The following is a 27200-nucleotide window of genomic DNA, read 5'->3' as shown; positions in this document are numbered from 1 at the left end:
CGTCTCTCCCGCAATGCTTCTCGGGAGCTGTAGTCTTTCCAAGAAGCGGACTACAGGTCCCATGGGCCCGCGCGGTCGCCGGCTAGTTCCGGACAACGCCTGGTTGTGTGGTAACGGCGGCGGCGGCGGCGGCTGGCGACAGGAGGAGGAGGAGGGCGCTTCCTTTCCGGCTGGTACTTCCGGGAGCAGCGACGGCGGAGCCCGCTCGGGAGCCCTAAAAGGCTTCGAGGGGCGGGTGGGGCAGGGAGGGGAGGTAAGGAGCTTTAACTGCTGCGGCTCCGGCGGCCTTTACCGCCGTTGTCGTCGTCGTTTACCTCAGCCATTCCTATTACCCTTATCATTAGCGCCGGCAATGTCCGCAGGGGTCACTGGTAGGTTTCCGCGGGGCCTAGTCGCGCCGCAGAGGTTACGCCGCCCCGGAGGCGTAAGAGGCCTTGGAGAATCCCGTGGCCGGGCTGGAGCCGGCGAGCGGCCTAGTTGCTTCCCGTCAGGCGCAGCTCGGAGGAACCCCAAGCAGGAGAGGTCCACCCACCCAGCCAGCCTTCTCCCCGGAGGGGCAGGGCCTCTCCCCGACCCCGACCCGAGATCTCCCAAGCGGAAGAGATTTGCCGGGAGAGGCCAGGCCGGTGTGTCTCCCTGGGAGGCGAGGGACGGGGCGGGGGGCGCAGGTGCCAGCGCTGCGAAGCGGGGAGGTATGGCGTGTACCGTTGGGGAGGATTTGGGGCTAGGGTGGCTTCCGTGCTTGGGGGGGGGGGAGGTCAAATATCAAGGGTAGGCGGGGAAGGTCGGAGGGAGAGAGAGAAGTGGGGTGGGGGGAAGAACCGGGAAGAGGAAGCAGTCTCGATGGGGGACAGACCTTAGTCCTCTTGAAGCAAGGGTGTGTGTGTTTTTGCAGATAGATACAATAAATATAATTTTCCCCCTTGACGGTATTTTGTCTAAATTATGCCAGTAATTATGCTGAATAATAATATAATATTGCAGGGGGTTGGGGGCAGTAATGTATTCCTCCCTCTGCCGAAAGAGGAGAGCAGCAGCATAGGCCAGACAAGCCTGGTTTGTGTAAATAGCAGAAGAAAAGAGACTGTCTCTCTTCAGGTTACAGGTGGTAATGTGGTGGGCCATGTTATTACTATTATTATTATTACTTTTATTAATGCTTTCTGGCATGGGAAGGAAAGCTGGCATATCATGGGAAAAGGTTAGGTGCTCATTTCCAACATGTGCTCAGTTTACTGCATGCAAGGAGTAGCTTTTATAGATAGGCGCTCGGTCAAGAGTTTTGTATTATTATACAGCCTGTAGCAGGAAATAGCCCAGGTATGTTTTTGCTGCTTTCATCTGTTTCAGTAGACATGCTCGAGTGTGGAGAGCTGGTGTGCTTGTTAGAGATGGCTTGGTGGAGGGCTCGAAGAATAGGTTTGATGAAGAGGGCTCTTGGGCCATTGGATGCAGGAGATTCCAACAGAATGCTGGATTAGGTGGGACCTTTGCTCTGATATAGCAAGGGCAGTTGTTGCATTCTCTTGCATGGATAACAGAGGGTGGAGTTGGATTCTTGAGTGGGGTGGTAATAGAATAGATATAGGCAGTTAGAGGGAGTACTTTTTTGGGGGGAATCCTTGGCATATTAGGATAACTTGCATAGAGTAATTTCCATTGAAAATGTTCCATATTTATTGCTAAGATTTGGGATAACCTAGAGAATGATCTACCTTTGCATGTTTATTTTGCTTATATTTAGTAAACAAAGCTGAAGACTTTGAAATGGTCAAGTTTACCTAATACTGCACATGTAGTGTGTTATCCACTCACTCTCCTTCCCTTGGAAGTTTTTAAGCAAAGTTTGGATGGCCATCTGTCATGTATGATCCAGTTGAGATTCCTAAATTGCAGGGGGTTAGACTAGATGACCCTTGGTGTCACTTCCAACTCTACGATTCTATGATTCGTTGTCACAAAGGAATTAATGAAATGGGGGGGGGGAGTTGCGGAAAAATAAAACTTAGAAAATCGTTCCACTTTGGAAATTTCCCACCGCACATCACTGGGCATAGCTTAGTTATTTTGTTTATCAGGTTATACTATGTTGTCATGTGGCTTGGAAGTACTGTGAGGGTTGGTAGAATGAAGGCAAGAAGAGTGAGTACAGTAACTAAAGAGTTTGCTTTGGAGTCATTGAACTGAGCATGCAGGTTGCTGTCAAAGACAGATTGTTATTGATAGGTCCTCTGCCTTTTGAACCAAGGCTCCCATTTTTTAGCTGGAGAAGGCAAGAGGTGTATACGTGTCTCCATCTTGATGTGACCAGGCTGAACAGCTTTGGAATCCTGAGACTTGGAGAATTTTAGAGACCATTTTTCTAACATGGCCAGGGAACAGGGCTGTTTGGCGACAAATGCCAGGCAGTAAATACTGAACAGTGGTACCTCTGGTTACGAACTTAATTCATTCCGGAGGTCCATTCTTAAGCTGAAACCATTCTTATCCTGAGGCATGCTTTCGCTAATGGGGCCTCCTGCTGTGTGCGCACCTCTGGCACGCAATTTCCGTTTGCATCCTGGGGCAAAGTTTGCAACCAGCAGCAGCTACTTCCGGGTTAGCGGAGCTCGTAACCTGAAGCGTTCGTACCCAGAGGTACCACTGTATACTGAAATTGTGAGGCAGGCAGTCTTGAAGTCTAGAGGTAGGATTCTTAAAAAGTGGTGCTGATCTTTAGTGTATTGCTTCATGGTAAAGAGAGATTATAATGACAGTGGCTAGTGTGTAGTAATGGTGCTCATTCCATTTGAAGCCTTTGTTGGCTTAACACTCATTTATGTGAAACTCTTGTGTTTATACAGTTGATAGTGGCAGTTCCTGGATCTTTTGAGTTGCCTGGATTCTTTTATGGGCTGTTTATCTCATAATGCATCTGAAAAACAGAAAATGAAACTGATCCATGTCATATGGATTTGAGTGTTCTTTCAGTTTTTATCTATGCAAAAGAAAGCCTATCACCAAAATTCCTTTTGAGGCTTTTTTCTTTAAAAAAAAATTTTAAACATACATTAGCAAAATGTTGCTTTTCCCATTAGGGCATTACTTATCAGTGTTCAAAATTAGCCAGGCACCAGACACATTTTGCACCTGGCAATTGACCACTTTTGACCAAGTGAAGATGCCTAGGTGCCAGGATGGTGCCTGACATGTCCTACATCTGGAAGTACATGTCTGGGGATCATTGGATCTGGACACATTCTGTAGAATTCTTTCAGTTATACTGTATCTGCGCAGTCGGAATGAATTTCTGGAATAAAAATGCTTTTTCAATGGAGCCTGAGCAGGAGCAGTCACCATTCAGAAAAAGGGGTTGGAATGGGGCAATATATGTGGACTGTCCCTGGATCAAGTGACTTTTCTTCTCTAAGTTCTCAAAATTCTCAACCTAGCTCACAGTTGTCATCTGAATTAGCCAGATATTTAACCGAGAATCAATGACAATCAGTACTTCATTTGAAAAATAAGACTTTAGAGGTGTCTTGCTCAAAAATGGCAACCAGACATTCCATTTTGGCGACTGAAACCCGAATTTAAGGAGCCATTTGGCTCCTAGCTTATGTATCTGAGTTTCTAACACTGCTACTATTGCTAGTCATCTTTAGAGTCACAGATAAATGGTAATCCCACACCATTCAGAATGTCCATGTAGTTATACATTTTGTGGTTTAGGCAGTCTTCTTGGTAGTATTCATTATTTTTTATAATTAAACTTTAAAGATACACAAAATAGGTGCAGATATGGTGGAGGAGCAGGAGTAATGAATTGTATTGCTTTTTACTGATAGTTTCAAGAAGTGGCTTGTGATCCTTATGCTGCCACATTATACGCAGGATGCTCTGTTTTAAAAGCTGTACTAGTTGGTGAAAGAATGGCATTTCCCCAAGTGCCAGAATAATATTGTCTCTGCTCTGGAAAGTTCAGTGCCCAATAATACAAACACAATTTTGTTTGTAAATGTTCATATAGTTGGGAAAATTTATATTGCAATGTGACAGTGAGCAATCCTATGTACAAGAAACTGATGGAAAGCAAGCCGGTATAAATTAAGCCAGCAGAAAGTTACACCAAATCCAAACACTGGTCATCAGTGGGTCTGACACAGCTCTGTCTAAGCTTGGTGGAGGGAGAGAATGATCCTTTAAATTAGAGTTCTGTGTGACTGAGCTTATGATCCAGCCTAAATCCATTCTCCCCTGCCCCAGTCCCACCATTGGAATGCCTCCTTTTGAGGACTTACACTGGCCTTGGCTCAAATAGCTTCGGTTCAGTTAGGAAGAACAAATTACACCTGCTCATATTTGCCTGAGCTGGGATTGGGGGCTTAACACTAGCTGAAACAGATCCATTGCATCCTAAGCTGCCTGTCCTGATGGATCTTGCCATATGATAGTCCCCTGTGATTTTTTTTTTAAAATAAAGAAAAAACATTGAAGAAAGGTGCCTGGATTCTTCATAACAAATGAAGAAGAGCTCTGTGTTTGTGCACCAGGAAACCTGACATTTGGAACTGCCCTTAATGAAAACCCTAGATCTATTTATTAGTTTTGTAATTGAAATCTAATCTAATAATAACAACTAATCTGTTATATTTATATAGAATTTTAAAATAATGGGTAAGCAAATAAGTGATATACTTGCAGAAGCAAAAATTGGTTAGAAAAGCTATTTTCATTCAAAAAGTATTGTTGCTTGTTTCTAAACCGTGGCAGCTTACTAGTATTTTGAGAGAGAAAAGTGTTAGCCTTTAAATAAACATGCTTATTTCAGACCATCAGACACTTCAACAGTTTACTGTTTTTGTATCACTGCTGAAATGTTCTTAAACTTTGACAGACTCCAAGGGTAGGAAGTTGTAGAATTAAGTGACAGTAATGATAATGTTGTTCTCCATGTAAACTTCTTGTTCTTGCCACAGACTGTAGCACATCATTAGCAGATAGTGTTCTGTAGCACTTAGGCAGCCATTTTCCATGGTAAGTGAGTCTAGCACTGTAGAGGTCAACACGGACATCCTGGATTGTGCTTAAAAATCAAATATGGAGGGCCATTCTGTTAAATTCATGATGTTTGGCCAGCACTGCTCTCCCAAAAAACACTAAATAGTTTTATAGATAAGCACAGAAGAATGGGTGAAGGTTACTTTTGTTTGTTGTTTAGTCGTTTAGTCGTGTCCGACTCTTCGTGACCCCATGGACCAGAGAACGCCAGGCACCTCTGTCCTCCACTGCCTCCCGCAGTTTGGTCAAACTCATGCTGGTAACCTCGAAAACACTATCCAACCATCTTGTCCTCTGCCGTCCCCTTCTCCTTGTGCCCTCCATCTTTCCCAACATCAGGGTCTTCTCCAGGGAGTCTTCTCTTCTCATGAGGTGGCCAAAGTACTGGAGCCTCAGCTTCACAATCTGTCCTTCCAGTGAGCACTCAGGGTTGATTTCCTTCAGTATGGAGAGGTTTGATCTTCTTGCAGTCCATAGGACTTTCAAGAGTCTCCTCCAGCACCATAATTCAAAAGCATCAATTCTTCGGCGATCAGCCTTCTTTATGGTCCAGCTCTCACTTCCATACATCACTACTGGGAAAACCATAGCTTTAACTATACGAACCTTTGTTGGCAAGGTGATGTCTCTACTTCTCAAGATGCTGTCTAGGCCTGTCATTGCCCTTCTCCCAAGAAGCAGGCGTCTTTTAATTTCGTGGCTGCTGTCACCATCTGCAGTGATCATTGAGCCCAAGAAAGTAAAATCTCTCACTACCTCCATTTCTTCCCCTTCTACTTGCCAGGAGGTGATGGGACCAGTGGCCATGATCTTCGTTTTTTTGATGTTGAGCTTCAGACCATATTTTGCGCTCTCCTCTTTCACCCTCATTAAAAGGTTCTTTAATTCCTCCTCACTTTCTGCCATCAAGGTTGTGTCATCTGCATATCTGAGGTTGTTGATATTTCTTCCGGCAATCTTAATTCCGGCTAGGGATTCATCCAGCCCAGCCTTTCGCATGATGAATTCTGCATATAAGTTAAATAAGCAGGGAGACAAAATACAGCCTTGTCGTACTCCTTTCCCAATTTTGAACCAATCAGTTGTTCCATATCCAGTTCTAACTGTAGCTTCTTGTCCCACATAGAGATTTCTCAGGAGACAGATGAGGTGATCTGGCACTCCCATTTCTTTAAGAACTTGCCATAGTTTGCCGTGGTCGACACAGTCAAAGGCTTTTGCATAGTCAATGAAGCAGAAGTAGATGTCTTTCTGGATCTCTCTAGCTTTCTCCATAATCCAGCGCATGTTTGCAATTTGGTCTCTGGTTCCTCTGCCTCTTCTAAATCCAGCTTGCACTTCTGGGAGTTCTCGGTCCACATACTGCTTGAGCCTTCCTTGTAGAATTTTAAGCATAACCTTGCTAGTGTGTGAAATGAGTGCAATTGTGCGGTAGTTGGAGCATTCTTTGGCACTGCCCTTCTTTGGGATTGGGATGTAGACTGATCTTCTCCAATCTTCTGGCCACTGCTGAGTTTTCCAAACTTGCTGGCATATTGAGTGTAGCACCTTAACAGCATCATCTTTTAAAATTTTAAATAGTTCAGCTGGAATACCATCACTTCCACTGGCCTTGTTATTTGCAGTGCTTTCTAAGGCCCATTTGACTTCACTTTCCAGGATGTCTGGCTCAAGGTCAGCAACCACACTACCTGGGGTATACGAGACATCCATTTCTTTCTGGTATAATTCCTCTGTGTATTCTTGCCACCTCTTCTTGATGTCTTCTGCTTCTGTTAGGTCCTTTCCACTTTTGTCCTTTATTATGGAAATCTTTGTACGAAATGTTCCTTTCATATCTCCAATTTTCTTGAACAGATCTCTGGTTCTTCCCATTCTATTGCTTTCCTCTATTTCTTTGCATTGCTCATTTAAGAAGGTCTTCTTGTCTCTCCTTGCTATTCTTTGGAAATCTGCATTCAATTTCCTGTATCTTTCACCATCTCCCTCGCATTTTGCTTGCCTTCTCTCCCCCGCTATTTGTAAGGCCTCATTGGACAGCCACTTTGCTTTCTTGCATTTCCTTTTCATTGGGATGGTTTTCGTTGCTGCCTCCTGTATAATGTTACGAGCCTCCATCCATAGTTACTTACTGAAGGTTACTTACTGATGTCTAAATGGTGCTGAAAACATTTCTGCCACCACCTCCTAAGCAACTGTTGTTGGCATCCGTCTGTCTTGGGCAATGGACTGCTACTTCAGGGCTTAAACCAGGCAGCTGGAAAATCGCAGCTCCTGCTGTGGCTACAGAGACAGGTAACTCGTATGTGCTGCCTCCCGCATTGTTTTTGCTGCATTAGCAGCACCCAGGTGACCTCCCCAGGGCGCAGGCCTGGGCAATGTGGTTGGAGGTCCTGGGTTGCCCAGATTATTATTATTTATTAAATTTATATTTCGCCCTGCATCCGGAGGGCAGTTCACAGGATTAAATCACAATATAAAAACAGAATACATAATCAAAATAAAAACAAACAAGCCCTGCACTCCCACATTTTTAATAGGGCATTGGATGACAATCAACCAAATGCCTGGTTAAAGATGAACATTTTCACCTGGTGCTTCACTGATGTGGTGCAAAGGAAAGCAGAGCAAAACATTTGGCACCAGCTTGGCTGCAGGAGTTGCCAAAAGGAGGAGTACAGGACTCCTCCCAACCGTCTTAGGGAGTCTGCTCCAGATTTGTATAGGGTTTACTCCTTAGCCTTTTCTTCTCTCAAAGGTGTCCTGAAAGGCAGCGAGTACAGGTTTTTCCTCACGCATGAGTATAGCCGCAAGTCAGCAGAGCTTTAGGATCAGAGTTTTTCTTCTTCCAGATAAGCTACCTTCCCAGGTTGATGGGCCCCATTTCCCCCTTAAGCAGCTGTAATTAGCTACTATTAGAAGTGGTAAACTGCCTTGTGATCTGATTTGGTTTGGCAGTACCTGCCCTGGGTTTGGTAAGTCATTAGTCATCGTGATAAGATAAAATAATAAGAGTTAAATTTTTTAAAAAGCAGGTAACTCCATAAAGAGCTCAAAGAAAGGTGTTAGTAACTGTGGGACTGAAATTTCAAGCTAGTGCTTTCTTCTCCCGAGACTTAGAGAACAGGCTCTCTTCTGGAATGAAAATCTTCTCACAGACTTCATTAAGAACAGGTAGTTCTTAATAGCAGTTCCCCCTGTGGCATATCAAGGTAAACTAGGTCAAAATAATTACGTAGAGAAATGCTGAATATTATGGTACTCATAACTATGTATGCACTGAAGAAGTTGCCATATATTGAACACTTGTACAAGTAAGAGTATAAACAGAGCATTGTATGCAAATCGTAAAAGTTAGATTATTTTTGGACAATTGTATGTGAGTTTCCATTTAGGATAATTGTTAGTTTCCTTTAAGAGTCCTGTTTCTGTCCTCTCCAAGCACTGCTATATCTCCCCAACAGATAGAACAAACCAGCAGGGAAGTATTTCATTCTTCATCTAATTTAATTATATTCCCCTTCAAAATTTGGGATCTGATAAAATCCTACACACCTAGATTTTTGATGTTGGTACTTGAGAACTGAAAATTTAGCTCTGTTCAAGACTCACCCTGGCTCATAATTTTGTCTGGTGCTCTCAGTATGAAATGGTTTCAGCTCTGAAAGCATACCTGAAATTTGAGTTCAATACAGAAGTAAAACAAATTAATTCAGGCTCTCATATGCTTATGTGTTACTAATGTTTCTGTTTGGTCCTGGAAAAATTCCAGGCTCTTCCAATGCCAAGGTGCCTAAATATTGGCTGATGATGATGCCCAGTACCTGAATTTGTTATTATTACTAGCTCTGTGCACTACCGACTGTCAGGTATTTGCAGTGCATTACAGCAGTGTGTTAACTGCTTTTACCATTGGAGTGAAAAAACACAGGTTTCTTAAATGTTGGTGCACATTTATGTAATTGTGCTTTGTGGCACCTGAGAGTTTATTGGGAGCAGAAGATGGTGTACATTTCATTAGCCCAAAACGTTCTTTTGAAATCCAGTTTCAGCTATTTTCAGAAATCCTGACTGGAGGCTGCAGTCTCTTCTAAAGCATGAGTGTTAATTTCTGTAAAAAGCTAAGTGTAGAAATAGTGTACGCCAACTTGGCTTGGCAATATGTTTGTACTTTGGCCAAATATACAGCTGCCAGCTTCTGTTTGCTTTTCTATTTGGCTTGCATGCTGAGAGAATATACATTAGAAAATTGGTCAAGGTTAATTGCCTTGCTGTAGCTTCCCCTAAGCTTTTTGTCTGTAAACCAGTAAATTTACTGCAGTGTAGCTAGACAGATGTCATCTTCCTTCTTCAAAACTTAACCTCTCTTTGCCAGTGAAATGCTGAATTCAACGTGAGGTTAGATAAAACCAGCCTTGCAGGCAGTACTTGTGGAGTTGGTTATCCTCATGTCTCATAAGAAGAGCCTGCAAGTGGTCTATCTAGTCCTGCATCCTGCTCTCAAAGTAGTTAAGCTGATCCCTATGGGAAGCAGACAAGCAGAAGCAGAGTATAACAATCCCCACTTGTGATTCACAGCAACTGGCATGCTGCTTTGACAGTGGATGTAGAACATTGTAGCTAGTAGCCCCTGATAGGCTTAACCTACATGAATTTGTCTAATCCTCTTTTAAAGCCATCCAAGTTGGCGACCATCACTACTACTTGTGGGTGAAAACTCCAGAGTTTTAACTGTAATAATAATAATAATAATAATAATAATAATAATAATAATTTTCTTATTTATACCCCTCCCATCTGGCTGTGTGCTGTGTGAAGAAGTACTTTCTTTTGTTCTGAATCTTCCAGTGTTCAGCTTCATTGGATGTCCCTGAGTTCTAGTGTTATGAGAGAGGATGAAAAACTTTGCTCTGTCCACTATATTTGCACCATGCATAATTTTATGCGCTGCTACCAAATCTCCGCTTACTCACTTTCCCCCTTAAACTAAAAAAGCCCCTTTCCTCATAGAGGTTGTTCCATCCCTTTGGTCATCTTGCTTGTCTTTTTCTGAGCCTTTTCCGTCTTTACAATTGCCTTTTTGAGATGAGGCAACCAGAACTCTGCGTATTACATCAAGTGTGATCACTCCATAGATTTGTAAATTGGTATTGTGATATTTGCAATTTTGTTTTCAATTCCTTTCCTAATGATCCCTATAATGGAAGTTGTCTTTTTCACAGCTTCTGTACATTGGATTAACATATTCACTGATTTATCCACTTTGACTCCAAGGACTTGTTGCTGGCCATTAAACCCCATGAGCGTATATGTGAAATATTTTTGGTCCAATGTGCATCACTTTAAACTCTCTCTCTCTCCCCCCCCCCCCCCATTTTCCTACCCATTTACTCATGCTTGGGTGAGTGAATGTACTTGTTCAATACCTTATTAGATGAACCTGACATTCCAGAGGCTGTGCAGCTAACATTAACCTCAAAATGAGTTTTTATACTTAAAGGTGAAGGAAATAAGAGAGGAGCTCTTGACTGAGGCAATGCATGGATAATGGAAGTTAGCTTTTGTATGAGACAAGATCATAAAGTGATTTGGTAGAAACTGGAGCAGTAATTTTCAACCTTTTCAGACTTGGCACTTTCCTTTAGTCCATCCTGAAATCTAGGAAACTTTGAATCTTTCTTTTGCCCTTTCTCCCTTCATTCCCCCTTACTTTCCATCTCCTTTGCTCACAGTTTCCACTGTACCACTTTATAGCTCAGTTGATTAGAGTGTGATGCTGATAACACCAAGGTTGCATGTCCAATACCCATACAGGACAGCTGCATATTCCTGCAATGCAGGGGGTTGGAGTTGGTGTTACAACCCATATATAAGCCAATTGCCAAATGGCATCTTAAACCTAGGTTACAGTTGCTACAATGGAATGTTTAGATGCCTTTTTTTTTTGCTGTGGGAATTATTACTCATTTCTATATGGGTTTAAACAGTATTTTAAACAAACAAAATCTCAAAGCAGTTTACAGCACATTAAAACATCAAATAAAACAATCCAGAATAAAACAAATTCAAGCTTAAAGGAAAATATTTCAGATTTGCTTTACCCATATTTATTTACTTAATTAATTAATATAGCTCTCCCATAGCGGTATTCTAGGAAGCCAGTGTGTTATAGTGATTAGAATGTCAAGCTAGGGTTCAAATCCCCACTCAAGTCATAAAACTCACTGGGTGACCTTGGTCCAGTCACAGCCTCTTAGCCTACCTCATAGGGACATTGTAGGTATTAACTGAGATGGGGAGGGAAACATATACTGTAGTCCATGGAGAAAAGGGTGGGATATAAATGCAATAAATAAGCTCTTCCGCTTACCTGCTTAAAAAAGCTGGAGGGGCCAGCCAGTTGGAGATGTCAGTTGCCAACCTGGCATCCAGAGATCTCCGCATGGTCACAATTGGACCCGTGCCAGTCACGAAACAAGTCTTCGGCCTGCACGATTTTGAACAGTAGTTGGACTAGATGATCCTCAGAGTCACTTCCAACTCTACAATCCTATGATTCTTCCTTGCTTTTTCTCTTATCAGTTTAACACATAACCTAAAAAAGAGATTGTGTTGCTTTGTGTCTCACTTTGGGTTGAAGGCAACCCGCTTGTGTTGCCTGGGTCACTGGTGGAAGACCAATGGACTAGATTAATTTTACCTGTCATATTATTAAAATCCATTTAATAGATATTTTGAAACATATATGTCCTCCACAAACTTCTTACGAGGATGAAAAAATATTTCAGATGTGTCAGAGTTGGCATACTTAATTGTTAAGATCAATTTTTTAGGCATACACTTGGTTAATGCTTTTCCAGCATAGTTTTTCATATCCTCCGTGAAATAGGAGTAATTCCTTACCAATACTTGAAATTCAGGTCCACTGTTCTCTGGGCTGGGCTGGGCAGGGTAGGGTGGAGGATCTCAAACCAGATTCGGTTTCATGAACCATTATTTTCCATTGAGCTAACAGTTGCTGGCACACCCTTATGAAAACAGAGTTTGAGACTTTTGTTTGTTTTAAAGCAACCTAAGCATAGAGGTTTGTGTAGCTTTTTGTACATTTTAAACTTATTACAGCATAGTCATAGTAAATCTATTAGATAGACTATCGGCTATTACCTTTGCAGATGACATTATGCTGGCATACATACAGCTTACATGTTACTTGCTATTTTGGGTCTCTTCGATCACTTTCCAAGCAAGTCACTGTTGGATGTATGACTAACTTTGCTAGTGCTGATGAACGCTTACTGTATAAATTGTAAAAATAGTATTGACCTTTAGCATTTTAAAGACATCATTTCTCATTTTCATTGCTCTTTTCAAGAAAGTGGCTGAAATGAGAACTTGTGATAAATCCTCAAGAACTGCATTAATTGCATACAGATCATCAGCTAACCTGCAGCACATTTGAACTTTGATTAGAAGGGAACTGAGCTTATTGGGGCAGTACTGAATCTACTGCATTACATTTTTGGTAGTACTACTTGTCTGAAAGGTGATACTGATCATAATGAAACCTTTTCTCTCTCTCTCTTCCTTCCTTCCAGGGTAGTTTTTTAAAGTGCTCTAAGCATTCTGATACAACTAGAAGAAAGAAGAAACGCTTCATTGAATGAGAAGTCCATTGCTTTGATAGCCATTTTCTTCAAGAGTGGGTCTTTGAATGAGGATGACAATGGAAGAGATGAAGAATGAAGCAGAGACCACTTCTATGGTTTCCATGCCTCTCTATGCTGTTATGTATCCTGTCTTTAATGAGGTAACATGCCTTCTAGTTGATTTTCTATGTATTACAGTGCTTGGGAAGCAGGAGGTTAGAGGATACCCTAACATACTGTTTATACTTGGTAAGCTAACATTTTCTACCAAGTCTTTACAAACTGCTCTAATGAGTCCTGCTTTCTATCTTTCTTTGGCTTGGCTTATTTCCATGAAATCAATATCTATAACCTTAACTTTTTTGGCCCCAGATTTTTTCTTAGTTCTGGCATTCCTTTCAGGACTTATATGCTCTCAAGATACTTCTCAGCATATGCAAGTTTCTGAAATGTAAACTCAGTTGGTTTTAATTAGTATCCAGGTTTTAGGCAGCCACAGAGATGGCAGAAAGTCTTATACTATGTTTCTGCAGTTTCACAGAATTGACCTGTTTTAAAATGGTAAAATCCAGAAATATTTGCTGATCCAGGAAGCTGGAACTTTTGTTTTTGTTTAAGTATGCAAGGGAACAGCCCTTCTCTGGTGTGCATTTAAGAAAATCATATATAAATATTAAATTATCTTTGCAATTATTACACACTCCTTGGAAGTATAAGCATCTCATTCTGTCTGTCTATAGTAAGCTATGTTCCAGTTATCACCCTTCAGTCTGTTAAACACAACTGTAAATCTTTAGGAGTCCTTTTTTGTCTGTCCTATGAATGGATTGTTGCAACGCATCACTGCACCACCCCTGGCTGTATGTTAGTCAAAACCTTGGCCTTTGTGGAAATGGTTCTCCACCAGCTGTCAAATTCTACCAGATAACCAGTAATTTTCAGGTCTTTCCTCCATTCACAGAACCATTTTGCCATGTGAATATAGAGAGCAAAAAATCACCATGCTATCTAATTTTATGCTTGTAAGTGGCTGTGTGAAGCCTTAATTTTGAGCTGAGAGGCGGTGCCTGCTACTCTTAAACATAGAATCAGCTTAAATAAGTTGACAGAAAATTTGGAAGTGGAGTTTCATAAGGCAAAGTGTTTTTTGTTTTGCATGTTTTATATTAGTATAACAATTTACTTTTAACTCCACCTTGCAGCTAGAACGAGTAAATTTATCTGCAGCTCAGACACTGAGAGCAGCTTTTATTAAGGTAAGAATAATTAACATTGTGTGTATTTGTACATCAGCTTCATACAGCAATGTAAAAATTGGATTAACTGCATACCGGATTTAGCTACTGGTTTTGTTCTGTCCTGATCCATTACTTTTCTTCTCCCTAGGGACCCCAAACAAATCCCACTTCCTGCACTAATTAGCATGCATCTGGTTGAGACAGGCAGAAAGCTATCTGCTGTTTGGCTATAGCTCGGATATGAAGCATCCGCTTTGCATGCTAAAGGTCCTAGTTAAATTCTGGTATCTTTGGTAGGAATTGTGAATGACCTTTGCAGAGACATTGAAGAACTTCTAGAGTTGAAGTATTGGGCTAGATACCCTGACTTGGTCTAACTTCATAAGTTAAATGCCTATGCCCTATGGCATTGGTGATGTATTCCAGATTTGCAGACAGTTAAGGAGATTCTGCTCCTTTTCTCTGAGCTTGGTATGCCAGTCTTCCATTTCAAACCTGGTCCCATTCATGCTCTCTCTTCTTCCTGTCATTTACTGTATTGTTTCCCTGGTCGCAAAAGGCTTAAAAGGGTTCCCTCTCACAGTACTTTAAAGGAGGTACAACAGAGATAGCCATGCAGTGCTAACCCTGTTGTTGGTTTTGGTTTTGAGGTCTGAGAAGTGAGTTGGAATTAGCCCAGCTTTGCTTCCCACCCTCTGGAAAGACTGCTGTGGCATTCATTGGGCTGTGTTTCTTAAAGAGCCTAGAAATGCAGCTGTGATTATCCCTTGGTATCTGTTTTCTTCTTTGGGCTAGAGCACAAAGAGCATGGTGGGAAGTCCAATGAGTTTTTCCACTCATTGTAGTTCCTGGGACAGTTGCTGCTTGAACCAAAGAAATTTGAAAGCATGGCTTTATATTCTGTGTGGCTGCGACCTTGCCCACCATTTAAAAGAACTGCAAGTGTCTCAAATAAAATTATTTAGATTTTGTTTTGTGAAAACCAATCATTCCTCTAACAAATGCATAAAATGGAATATAGTCATAGTTAAACACTTCATATCAAAATTATTTGTTAATCAGTATTGTAAACTTTAATCAGCAGTGCTCTTTTGCCACAAGCTTTTAGCTTGTTACTTACAACCTTGTATTTTGAATTAGCACAATTGCACTCTTTGTAAATCAGTTGCACATTTTTTCTTCTAGTAGAAGTGGGCTGTATTTATGGATAAGAAGTTATGGTTAAATTTCTGGCCCTATGAAGAAAATACTACCAAATTGTATGGCTTATGTTCAGACTGTCCCATTTCTTGTCTAGGAGTACAGTTTAACTTTGACAGCATGTAAGCTCAGTGTTTTTTCTTTTACCTTCTGTCACTAAGTGGGCATGAATTACTGAAGCATAACTGCACCAGCTTAAGCAACTTCACTCCCAACATTTTTTTTGTTTTTGGTAGAGATATTACGGCTTCTGAAATGCTTGGTTTCCAGGGACAAGGAACTAAAATACTTCTTGATATGGCATTAGTAGAATTTGCTTTGAAAGTACTATACTCATTTTTGTGTGCCATGGTTCAAGAAGAAATTTTGGCAACTTAGAAGACTCAAGTGTGTACCTGGGAAAATTGTATCTTTAAGCGAAAGATGCAAAGCACTCTTGTTAACTAGCTAACTTTAGGAAGCAGCTGGTTATGGGGCTTTGTGGACACTCTGAAATGCTTTAAGAAAATTCATCCAGTAGGAAAAGAAGCTATATTCTTACGCTTCAGTGAGGAAGGTTTTATGTTCAACATCGGGAACATGAATCTAGAAGCTTCAGCATTTGCCCTCAAAAGATTTCACAAACCCAGTTGGCACTTAGAAATTTCCCCCTTCAAACACGTACTCTTTTCTCCCATGCTGCATTGCAAACTGCTTTTGAAAGTCCCCTTAATTTCTTGAAAGGCTGGCCATGCAACATGGGAGGCCACTGTTTAAAGGCAAACAATATCAAAAGACACACTGAGCAGCCAGAATTAGCAATCTGGTTCTCTGAATTATGGCCCATAAGAGTAGATGAGCAGTGAATAAGCTGTCTGGGGAGTTTTTGGAATCTTCCTTTATGGTTGGGCAGGCATCTTTCTGTTAAGCTAATGCTACAGAGGTCCTTTGGACATCTCCATCTAGCACCGGGGTGGGAGTAGGGGTCTGCTGGTTCAGGAAGCAATGACTTGCATGCTGCAGTTTGGCTTGTATGAGAGCTACTTCACAAGCACATTTTAATAATGATGATGATGATGATGCATTTATTGTCAATGTACAACCTGTGTACAATGAAATTAACCGAGACTCCCACCCCCCACAAACACTCGATCTCATTGCACTCTGTGTGCTTGTTGCACAACACACCAACCCCGAAAGTCAGTTGCACTATATTATTTTCCGTTCAGCAGCCTAACAGCCCACAGATAGAAACTGCTTTTTAGCCTGTTGGTACGACTGATATATCTTCTGCCCGAGGGTAGAAGATTAAAGAGGTGCTGGCCGGGGAGTGAATCGTCCCTGATTTTGCACACCACTAAAGCCAATAAATTGATTCGGCCTTGGGCTTTTGAACTGGTGGGCCTCCCAGTGTAAAAGGGGAAAGGGCACTTTCTGATGTCTCCTTAGCGGTCCTCTTTTGGTGATGCAGGAGATGGTGTCCCATTCTTTAGCTTGGTGGACTGGGATAGGGAGGGACAGAAGATCAATACAGTATTTGTGGCCTAGGATAGCCTGTGTCTGGCCTGGGATTTGGAGTTTACCTTTAGATTCTGTTCTGAGAAACAAGCATGTGAAGTGGGAGTGCAGATTTCCTTGTTTATAATTGATAGGAATTTGGGCACAGGTGTGTGGAGCAGAAAGTATCAATCTTACTTCATAGTTTGTATAGTCATCACTGTGGTGGTTGACTGTTACTACTTCATGTTATATCCTCTGTAAAAAGCTAAAAAATCAATACTGTAAAAGCACTCTGAGGAAAGTATAAGACATGGGATGTAGGAAATGTGAGGTTTTGCAGCTCCTTTTTACCCTCTGTGGAGTTCATTATCTCCTGTTACTGTTACAAGATATGAACATTGCTAGCTGTTGAAAAAGTTATTCTGGTGTATCTAAAGATAAGAGCTATGAAGATAAGTTGAACGTACCTAATTCTGTGCAGCCTATAATGTTGTAGGGACTTAAATGTAATCATGTAAATAAGTCTGTCCCTTAATTTCAGTTGGGTTAAAAAGAAGAAGGAGGGTTGTTATAGTGCATAGAAATAAATGTTGCACAGAAATAAATGAAATGGCTTACTGGGCAAAGTTACAAATGAAAAATGTTGATGCAGTTCAAGAAATATAGGTCTTCCTTTCAAGGAGAAAATGGTGGTGCAGAACTGGATGTTTATTATGATGCAGTGCTGCTTGGTTAGCTTTTAAAAACATAATTTCGAATTTAGAACCCGTAGTGATTCTTGGATATCTTTTACTGCGTGCAAATTGACTGTTGGTGTACTAAATAAATAAAACTTATTTGAAATGCAGGCTGAGAAGGAAAATCCAGGTCTCACACAAGATATCATCATAAAAATTTTGGAGAAAAAAAGTGTTGAAGTTAACTTTACTGAGTCTCTCCTGCGCATGGCAGCTGACGATGTAGAAGGTATTTCTGCTAAACTTCTGTGATTGTGCTGATTAAAACTACTCTATCATGAAATGTGTTTTTTATTTTTTTTAAAAGAGATGAAAAATAATTGTGAGTTCAACAGAAGTGCAGTTTGAATGCAAATCCAGGACTTTGTTCTGTTTACTGGCTCTGAAATACCCCTCATACACCTAGAGCACCATTTGCTTATCCTGCTTTGGCATGTCCCTCAAGCATCCTTCAGGCAGTCAGGCACATGTCTTAGGACTTCAGTTACCTACATTGTCTTACACTGAAGACGGAAAACTGGGTGGGTTCATAGTTCAGTTCTTGCCCACCATGTGCATTGTGCATTGGTGTGGTTTTTGGGGAGACCCAGGCTCAAATCCCCACTGAAAAAGAAAACTAATCTTATTGCAGTAAGTAACCAATTTCTTTCTCTCTCTCACGCCCTTCAGAGTATATGATTGAAAGGCCAGAGCCAGAATTCCAAGACTTAAATGAAAAGGCACGAGCACTTAAACAGATTCTCAGTAAGATTCCAGATGAAATCAATGACAGAGTGAGGTTTCTTCAGACAATCAAGTAAGTGCTCCTGTCTAAACTAGTTTGCTGATCCAAGCAGAAGACTTTCCTTAAACCTATATTTTATGCTGGTCTCTCCCCCCCCCCCCCCGCTTTGTATTTTTTGCTTACAGTTTATATGTAGTGTTTTTAAATTATGGTGTTTATCATTTTAGTGTATGGTGCTTGTGAATTTTTGCTTCAAAATTAAATTTTCTTTCTGTCTGCTGTTCAAGCTGTGGATAGACTTTAGCCGCTGCAGTGCTAATAGTGGCTACAGCAGCTTAACCAGCATCTGTTACTTGGCAATGGACAGCAATGCCAATTTTGCCCAGTTTGCCGTAATAAACTCTTACTTATAATAGTACTTTAAGCATTCCATCAGATTTTTAAAAAAGGGACTTCCTCTAACCTTAAGGGAACCATGTGCTAGTTTGCATTATAGCTTTATCAAGTTTTTTAAGGGTAAAGAGGCTGTCACAGTGTCTACCTAAAGAGTAGCTATGATGGGCACTAGAAGCGACTGACTTCCAATGGTGCCAAGACCCATATGTGCAGCTGTTTTTATTTATTTAATCAGTTTATATTCTGCCCTTCCTCCCAAAAGAGCCCAGAGTGGCAAAAAACAAGTGATAATAAAACATCTCAGAAACAGTTCCAGTGCAGATGAAAAACTGGGAAAGATCTCTACTTAAAAGGCTGCTGGGAAGAGGAAGGTCTTCAGTAGGCACTGAAAACACAACATAGTATTTAAAGGGATGGGATTCCAAAGGGTAGGTGTCATAATCCTGAATAAGATGGTTTCTGCAGAGCATAGTGATTGATGAAATGATATTTCAGGAATCCTGGTCCAAGCTGTATGGGGTTTGATATGTTAAAACCAATGCCTTGAAGTTAGCCTGGTAGCCAAGTGACAGCCAATGCAGTTATTTATTGCAGGATAATGTGTTGGCAATCTCCTGCCCCAGTGAACCGTTGACCTGCCACATTTTGTACCACCTGCGGCTTTTGGACCAACTTTAAGGCAGCCCCACATAGAGCATGTTGTAGACATCCAGCCTGGAGGTTACCAGCACATGGGTGACAGTGGTCAAGCTATCGTGGTCCAGAATGATCATAACTGTCTTTATCAGCCAGTAAAAGGCAATCCTGGGACGCAGGTGGCGCTGTAGGTTAAACCACAGAGCCTAGGACTTGCCGATCAGAAAGTTGGTGGTTCGAATCCCCGTGATGGGGTGAGCTCCCGTTGCTCGGTCCCAGCTCCTGCCAACCTAGCAGTTCAAAAGTGCAAGTAGATAAATAGGTACCGCTCTGGCGGGAAGGTAAACGGCATTTCCGTGCACTGCTCTGGTTCGCCAGAAGCAGCTTTGTCATGCTGGCCACATGACCCAGAAGCTGTATGCCGGCTCCCTCGGCCAATAAAGTGAGATGAGCACCACAACCCCAGAGTCGGTCACGACTGGACCTAATGGTCAGGGGTCCCTTTGCCTTCAAAAGGCAGTCCTCAGTCCTAGTCAGTGAGGTCACCTGGGCCTGTAGAAAAAAGGTGGGTCCAGGAGCATCCCCAGACTACAAACCTAGTTTTTCAAGGGGAGTAAAACCCCATTGAATGCAGGTCACTGGCCCAAATGTCTGTCTTGCCAGAATTTAGAGAAACTTTGGCCCTCTCATCTAGGCACTGGTCCAGAACTTGCATGGCCTCTCAATTTAGATGTGCCCTGTGACATGGCATATTTAAAAACGCTCCCGTGTTTATGACTATAACTTTAAAACCCTTTTTGCGTTGCAGTGATGAGAAAGTAAAAGGCCACAGTCCATGAGAGAGTTAAGCTTGCACATTCATTTGATTGGAGCCATTTTTTAAAAAAAAAACTTCATATTAGTTTTGAGATTCATTTGGTGTAATTAACTTCTGTATAAGTTGATCCATGATTCTTTTGACTAGTTAAGCTAAAGGCACTTTGCCTATCCACAGGGCAGCAAAATTGAGCTCTCTGCAGATTGAGTAGGAGGGGGTTCTGCATACCTAGGAAAAGCTCTCAGATAGGCAGAAAAAAATGTGCAAAAAATCATGTGCATGGTGCTGTAGCAGGTAGACTGAGAGCACATATTTTCTTGTCCCAGTTGCACTCCTTTACTTATTCAAGAATATTTGACGTAGTTAAGCCCCCCTCTCCCCATACATTTAAAATTCTTCTCCCCTCGAGAAGTATTTGTTAGGATCAGAGAGAAAGCACTTCCACAAATCTTAATTAATCCCTCCAGCTCCCATTAAGGTTCATCCTCTTAACCCAACTTTCCCACAATCTCTTATGCTGAAGTCACCAGCTGCAAGCATGATTGGTGTGACATAACTTTTTTTTTTGGGGGGGGGGGAGTTATTGAACAGCTTGCTGCCCACAGAATCCCAAACCTAGAAAATGGGAAAGTGTATCCCAGTTGTGCAATAGTAAACATAGAAGACCTGCTACCCGGCTTCAGTTGCCAAATTATAATCCCAACTCTTTTGTGCCTTTGGGTTTAACGTGGCAGTTTGATAGGCATTTTTGAAGATGAACTGCAAGGAAGCTGAAGTAGACCTGAATATGCTCAGTTACTCCTTCTTAATGTCACACTTGCTGCCTTGGGTGTAGATGCTTGTCTGAATCCTTCTCAGGCTATGATTTTAATTTCACATGTGACTTTGGGGAGGATTCTGTGGCTTTGGTTGTAATTGTGAAAACCTGAGAGTTGTCCACAGATCATAGTGTTAACTGTCTTTTCTCTCTCCTGACCTCTCTTAGCCCCAGCGCAAGGCTGTTTAGTCTTGTTGTAGAGTGACCTTAAATTCTGCCAAGTTAGAACAAGATGAAATTGTATCCATTAATTCTGAGAGGGGCTACTGCCATCAAATTGCTTTCAATAATACTTGCTGTGACAGTTTTCTTCCAGGTGGTTTAACTTTATTTAAATGCCTAGAGACTTGGGTAGGACAAGATAACAGCCTGAATTCATGAGATCAGTGCTCATAAAATAGTTTAAGGTGAATCATGGGTCACTTTTTCATATCTGTTCATTTTATTCATAGTATATATTCAGAGTTCCTCTGAAGGGAGGGTATCATTCTGAGGATAGTCCAGAGCTCCTGCTGTGTAACACTATTGTGTCGAGTTCTAAATCCAGCAGATGCCACCTTTCCACATAGGAAGGCTTGCATTAAACCTAATTTGGACTTTGAAATGCTATATAATCTAATTAGTTCTTGGTGTTCACTCTTGCTGTGCCATATCTAAAACTCATTCTTGAAGACAGCAAATCCTTTAGAAATACATGTCAGACATAATTTTGGAAGTGATTAAAATTCTGCATTGAGTTAGTCTAATTTTAAAAGATGTTGCAATTATCTTTTCATTGCCAAATAGGGACATCGCCAGTGCAATAAAGGAACTTCTTGACACAGTAAATAATGTCTTCAAGAAATATCAATACCAGAACCGGAGGGTATGTGAATTAAATTCTGCTATGTTGGCTTGTCAGAAATATAAACATATTAACTATAAATATTAAAGGATCCGCAGTTTATAATGCTTGGGTGGTGGGAATTGTAAATCATTTCAACAACCACTGGCAGTTAAGACAAATAAACTTGCAGAGGAAGAAGCAAACAGAATGAAAACCAATCTTCTGTCACTAAGCTACTAGTTTTTCCTACTGCCTGATTTTTAGTATTTGTGGATTTTTTGTCTGCAGTGGCTACATTTAAGGCTTAGTATAATTTTCTAATATGCTCTGTATGAATTTTGTTGCTGTAAACAAACATTCCCAGATGCATTTACAGAAGTGCTGTTAGTCGTTTCATTTCCTAAACAGAATTTTGCTATCACAGCACTTATGCTTATTTTCTTCTGTTTATCTTTTTAATCAGTGTCCAGTGGCTAATAAAAATGGTTTATGAAGGTTGAGGCTTTGATTGAATGACTCTTTGCATATGTATATTTCAGGCACTTGAGCACCAAAAGAAAGAGTTTGTAAAATACTCTAAAAGTTTCAGCGACACTTTGAAAACCTATTTTAAAGATGGAAAGTAAGTATGCTTGGGGTTTTTTTTCTTTTCGTTTTTCGAATTGGTGAATTTGTTATGTCTTCCCTGTCATCCTTCTTTCTAAATATTTATTTAAAATATTTTGTAACAGCAATGAGTATTGTTTGTACTGACTAGTGTCTTAAGCACTTCTTCACTTTCTGCTAACACACTTCAACAAGTGTTCGAAAATAGATTGGCCTGTTACTATAGAGATTGCCATGTTTTCAGTCTTAACATTAACTTTTCTTGGGAATCAGGGATTTTTTAAAAAATACTGAAACTTTTGATGGCTTCAAAACAGGAAAAATCATCCAAGCATGTTTTCTTCTGCTCTTCCAATACTGTCCAGCATTCCCCAACTAAAATTAACACATTTAATGCTGCTGTGACAGATTGTTTGGGGAGGAGGAATAAGGAATGGGAAGTCTCCTAAAAGTAGTTGTCATATATGGTCAAGTTAATGGCCATTTTAGGGATGAGGAAACTGGTCCTCTAGAGGTTGCTGGACTCCAACTCCCATCAGACTCAGCCAGCATGGCTGATGTTCAGAGATTATGGAAGTTGTGACCTTCTAGATATCTTTCCTTATAAGCCAGGATAGCTGAAATGGAGTATCCAACTATAGAAGTGATACACCCCAAAGGAACACATAATGGGAGCTAATGGTGGAAGGACGTCCCTGGTCAGTAATCAAGATGCCTTTATGCTTTGTCCAGGACATTATGTATCTTGAGTACCAGTGGCTAAGGAACAACTTTGGGAGAGGACAAGAGGACTCAGAGAGTTGGCCACTGTGGGAAACAGCATGCTGAACTACATAGGCACTTGGTCTGGTCTTTGTGCCACACTTTCCCAACTGATCAGTTCCTTCTTGCAGCTGGCACTTAACGTATGCCATTGCAGGAGTGCATGCATTTTCACTGCTCCTTAGTGGTGTACTGCACATGAGGGGAAGCATGTGCAACAAGACTAGCTACAGCAGCCAGTGATGGAAGTTATCAAACAGCGATTTTAGCTCTGGGTAGTGAGGAGGAAAAGAATCCATCTGTTCCTTGACCTGGTTCATAGTGGTTGGAGTTAAATGGACAATGCTGATATACACAAACTCCTCCAGTCTTTGGCATTGTACAGTGCTCAGTTTATTTAAAGTTTATAATACTATATGGTATTATTCTGGTTTGTTAAACACTGGGCAGCCCAGGAATTCATTAGTTAGTAAGAGTGAAACTAACACATGCTGTGACTGGGTATAATTTGCAAACAAGAAGTGAAATTGATTTAGCTGAGGATGAAGCAAAAAAAAAAAAAAAAAAAGGTCAATTTTACTAACCAAGCAACACTCACATTTGAGTTTGATGGCCTTCACTAACTGTTAATTCATTCTAGCGTTACTTAGCATAAAAGCTGAGTTGTCTGGGGTTGCAAGTGTATGTAGGTCAGTGGATTTTACTGCTATGGTCTTACCAAATTTTTATTTTTCACGTTTGCTGCTTGTGGGGTTCTCTGCTTTTGAAAAAAGTCAACAACATCCATGACAATGTGCCAGGATTTGGGTGCTGCCAAAAGGAATTATTTGAATCCTGGCCAATGTGTATAGCACTGGTTGGTGGGGGGAATATAATTGTGTGCAATGCTCCCATGGCTCTTACGTGGGACTTCCCTTGAAGGTGGCATGGAAGTGTCAATGTAGAATTGTTCTGCTCACCTTCTAACACCATAGGATTAGCACACTGAGTCAATTTTGTGCTATTTACTGTTTCCAGGCCCAATTCACTATGCAGTGTTCTACCTATAAAGCCCTTTGTTGCCTACAAACCACCTACTCAAGGGACTGCCGCCTCTTATATTGCCCCATATAATAGTTGGGGTTGGCTAATCAAGCAGTTTTTGCAAGAGTGGTGATAGTAAAAAATTAAGGCTTTTACTGCCTTGTCCTCATGACCTTTGAATGACTTGCCTCTAGAGATGAAGAGCAGCCCCTTTTGTGATTTTCCACAAGAGCTGTAAGACCTTTTTGGCAGGCATTTGGTTGATTTGGGCTGCAATCTTATATCTACTTAGGGACACAGGTGGCGCTGTGGGTAAAAGCGCCTGCCAACCTAGCAGTTCGAAAGCACCCCCGGGTGCAAGTAGATAAATAGGGACCGCTTACTGACGGGAAGGTAAACAGCGTTTCCGTGTGCTGCGCTGGCTCGCCAGATGCAGCTTTGTCACGCTGGCCACATGACCCGGAAGTGTCTCCGGACAGCGCTGGCCCACGGCCTCTTAAGTGAGATGGGCGCACAACCCTAGGACTGGCCCGTACGGGCAGGGGTACCTTTACCTTTACCTTATATCTACTTACCTAGGGATAAGGCCCATGTATCATCATATACGCTACTGGGCCAGGTTCAATGCTCTTACGTTAATTTACAAGGCCTTTAACAAGTTGGATCCAGGATGTCTCAAGGACCAGCTGTTTTATTATTTCCCTAGCCAATAACTGAAGTTTGGGGTAGGAGAGTCACTGTTAGTGGTCCGCTGTGGCTCAGATGCATAGCTTGCATCCATCTGGAACTGTGTGTTCAGTATTGTGTGCACAATTTTATGGAGCACTCTTCCATTTGCGTTCAGATGGTTCCCCTCTCTGTTGAACTTCCATACTTTTTGAAGTCTCCCCACACCCAGCAGGCATTTTAACAGAATTCCAGAATTCTGATTTAAACTTTCAATTTGTCTCAACTTCAAAAAAAAAAATGTATTCAGCTACTTTTACATTGCTTAGAGAAAATTGAAATTGAGCAGTATATAGATTAATGAAATAAATAAAGACATTTACCGCAAAGGGACTTACTCGTCAGTACAGAGTTGGAGGCGTTTGTTGCTCAGTGTATTTTGGACTGTTCCTATAATTCTCTTCTTTATTTTATCATGGGTTTTTTAAATGAGGTACATCACTTTAAACATCTGGAAAAGTAGCTTAATAATGCTTTAGAAGTTAGACTTTTAAGACACAAAAATGAAGCATAAATATGTCAACTTTGCAACAGGATTTAAGATGGGTAAGACCACCTATCTTTCTTTGCTCACACTGGTAATAAGAAAGATGTGTTCCTCATTGTGTCCTTTACTGAAGGGATCCTATGCAAGAATATGTGAATGAGTTCCTTATTTCAGAATTGGAGGTGAGAGGTGTGCTAATATGTGGAATGTTTTGTGCAAATGAAGTATTTTTGCATGTCATTCATTCAGTTGGTTGGAGAGAAATCTGTGGGGAGAGAAACTAATTATTGGGCACTTCAAACAAACAAACAAACAAACAACCTAATTAGTTCAAGTTATCAGTCCAGGTGCTGCTCCTCTCTAGCACTGAATGATCAATTGATCAGCATTCTTGCTTGGAGTTGTAAGTGCTGAAAAATAAGCAGCGTTGAAATCGACACTAGTGCCATTCCACTTGAATAACTTTTGAAATGTATTCTATCTGATGGCTTCAGGTCTCTGTTCTGCTGCTGAAATGTGTTTTGTTTCTTATAACAGGGCAATAAATGTGTTCATAAGTGCCAACCGACTAATTCATCAAACCAACTTGATACTCCAGACCTTCAAAACTGTGGCCTGAAAAAAACACACAACTGTATATGTTGAGAGCTGTACTTTTCAATGGTGGATAGGATACCTTTATATGTAAACTTTAAAGTTTTGACTGTATAAATTATCAGTCCCAGTTGAAGGGACCTATTGCAGGATTTTGAATGGGATTTATTGCCATCTTACACCATATTTTTGTAAAAACATTGTAGCTTAATCATAATCTCACGATGAAGATTTTGCATCACTTTTTTGCTATTATCATTCTTTTCAGAATTATAAGCCAAAAGAATTTACGCCTTAATGTGTCATTATGTAACATTCCTTATAAGAATTGTAAATATTTGGTGTTCTGTTTCTGACATTTTAACTTGAAAGCAAAAAAAACAAACAAAAAAACTGCAAGATGATGTATTTAACGATATTGGTGGCAAATATTCAATAAATAGTTTACATCTGTTAGATTATCTGTATAATCTGTTTCCATTATATTATCTTTTAGGATTGGAAATGGGCGGTGTGCATGTCTTTCACATCCACAAAGGTTTAAAATATTATCCCAAAGATGATAGCAGGGGAAAGGGAAACTATTTTTCTTATGTCTCCTTCAGCCATTCCATTAGTCACTAATGCACTGTGAAAGGGACTTCTCAAGAGTGCGACTGATCCTTGTGTCTTCTGCTGTGTGTGCCTGCTCCAGATGCTCACAGCCAAACCTAACTCCTGTTTATCAGCTGTTAATAACTATTACCTTTTGAGTGCTTTCGGTAAAGGGCATTTCTTGGTTTCTCTGAAATGCTGTTGTTGGAAAGTTAACAGCTTTTAAACCTCCTAGCTTCCAGATGTTCTGTATTTCTGGTAGCAACTGAGAAACTATTATAGAGTGGTGGGGTGTGCAGCTGCTTGACTCTTTCAAAGCACTGATTGCACACAAGTCTTACACATAGCACTTGGAGTCTGCAGCTGGTTTGCATGTTTCAAAGCTCTGCTCCATTTGCTATGCACACAGCTCTTTCACGCTGGAACTCATGGGGAAAGCCCTTGCCTCTTCTGGACCGCACAAAGATTCCCCAAGGTAGTTGGCAGAAAAGAATATGAAACATTTAGTAAAATATGTACAAGGCCACAACATATGCAGAACTGCAGAATATCAAAAGGCCTGGAAACGATGCCTTATGAGGAACGGCTAAGGGAGCTGGGCATGTTTAGCCTGGAGAAGAGGAGGTTAAGGGGTGATATGATAGCCATGTTCAAATATATAAAAGGATGTCACATAGAGGAGGGACAAAGGTTGTTTTCTGCTGCTCCAGAGAAGCGGACACGGAGCAATGGATCCAAACTACAAGAAAGAAGATTCCACCTAAACATTAGGAAGAACTTCGTGACAGTAAGAGCTGTTCGACAGTGGAATTTGCTGCCAAGGAGTGTGGTGGAGTCTCCTTCTTTGGAGGT

The 27200-nt window shown here is 41.1% G+C and overlaps 1 protein-coding gene across 6 annotated transcripts; it reads left to right on the top strand.

The window, feature by feature from the left end:
- The first annotated feature begins 49 nt into the window (after positions 1-49).
- PDCD10 (programmed cell death 10) lies at positions 50-26212 on the top strand. Of its 6 annotated transcripts, none has more exons than XR_014564437.1 (9): positions 100-253; positions 12636-12847; positions 13889-13942; positions 17452-17569; positions 18010-18136; positions 21517-21595; positions 22096-22789; positions 23194-24247; positions 24527-26212. XR_014564437.1 is itself a non-coding variant. In XM_083739959.1 (8 exons), exons 2-8 carry the CDS (start codon positions 12752-12754, stop codon positions 25777-25779), a joined length of 639 nt encoding a protein of 212 aa, XP_083596085.1. In that variant the 5' UTR covers positions 50-253; positions 12636-12751; the 3' UTR covers positions 25780-26212. The 6 variants fall into 6 exon arrangements, 4 of the variants coding, with proteins under 4 accessions (XP_083596085.1, XP_083596083.1, XP_083596086.1 ...); XR_014564438.1 differs by lacking the exon at positions 100-253 and adding an exon at positions 621-692; XM_083739959.1 differs by lacking the exon at positions 23194-24247 and having other exon boundaries at positions 50-253; positions 22096-22178; positions 25698-26212.
- The last annotated feature ends 988 nt before the right edge of the window (positions 26213-27200 follow it).

The sequence above is a fragment of the Podarcis gaigeae genome (genome assembly GCF_964106915.1).
Source record: "Podarcis gaigeae genome assembly, chromosome: 5".
In the NCBI taxonomy this organism is placed as follows: domain Eukaryota; kingdom Metazoa; phylum Chordata; class Lepidosauria; order Squamata; family Lacertidae; genus Podarcis; species Podarcis gaigeae.
This window is presented reverse-complemented; position numbering and strand designations above follow the sequence as displayed.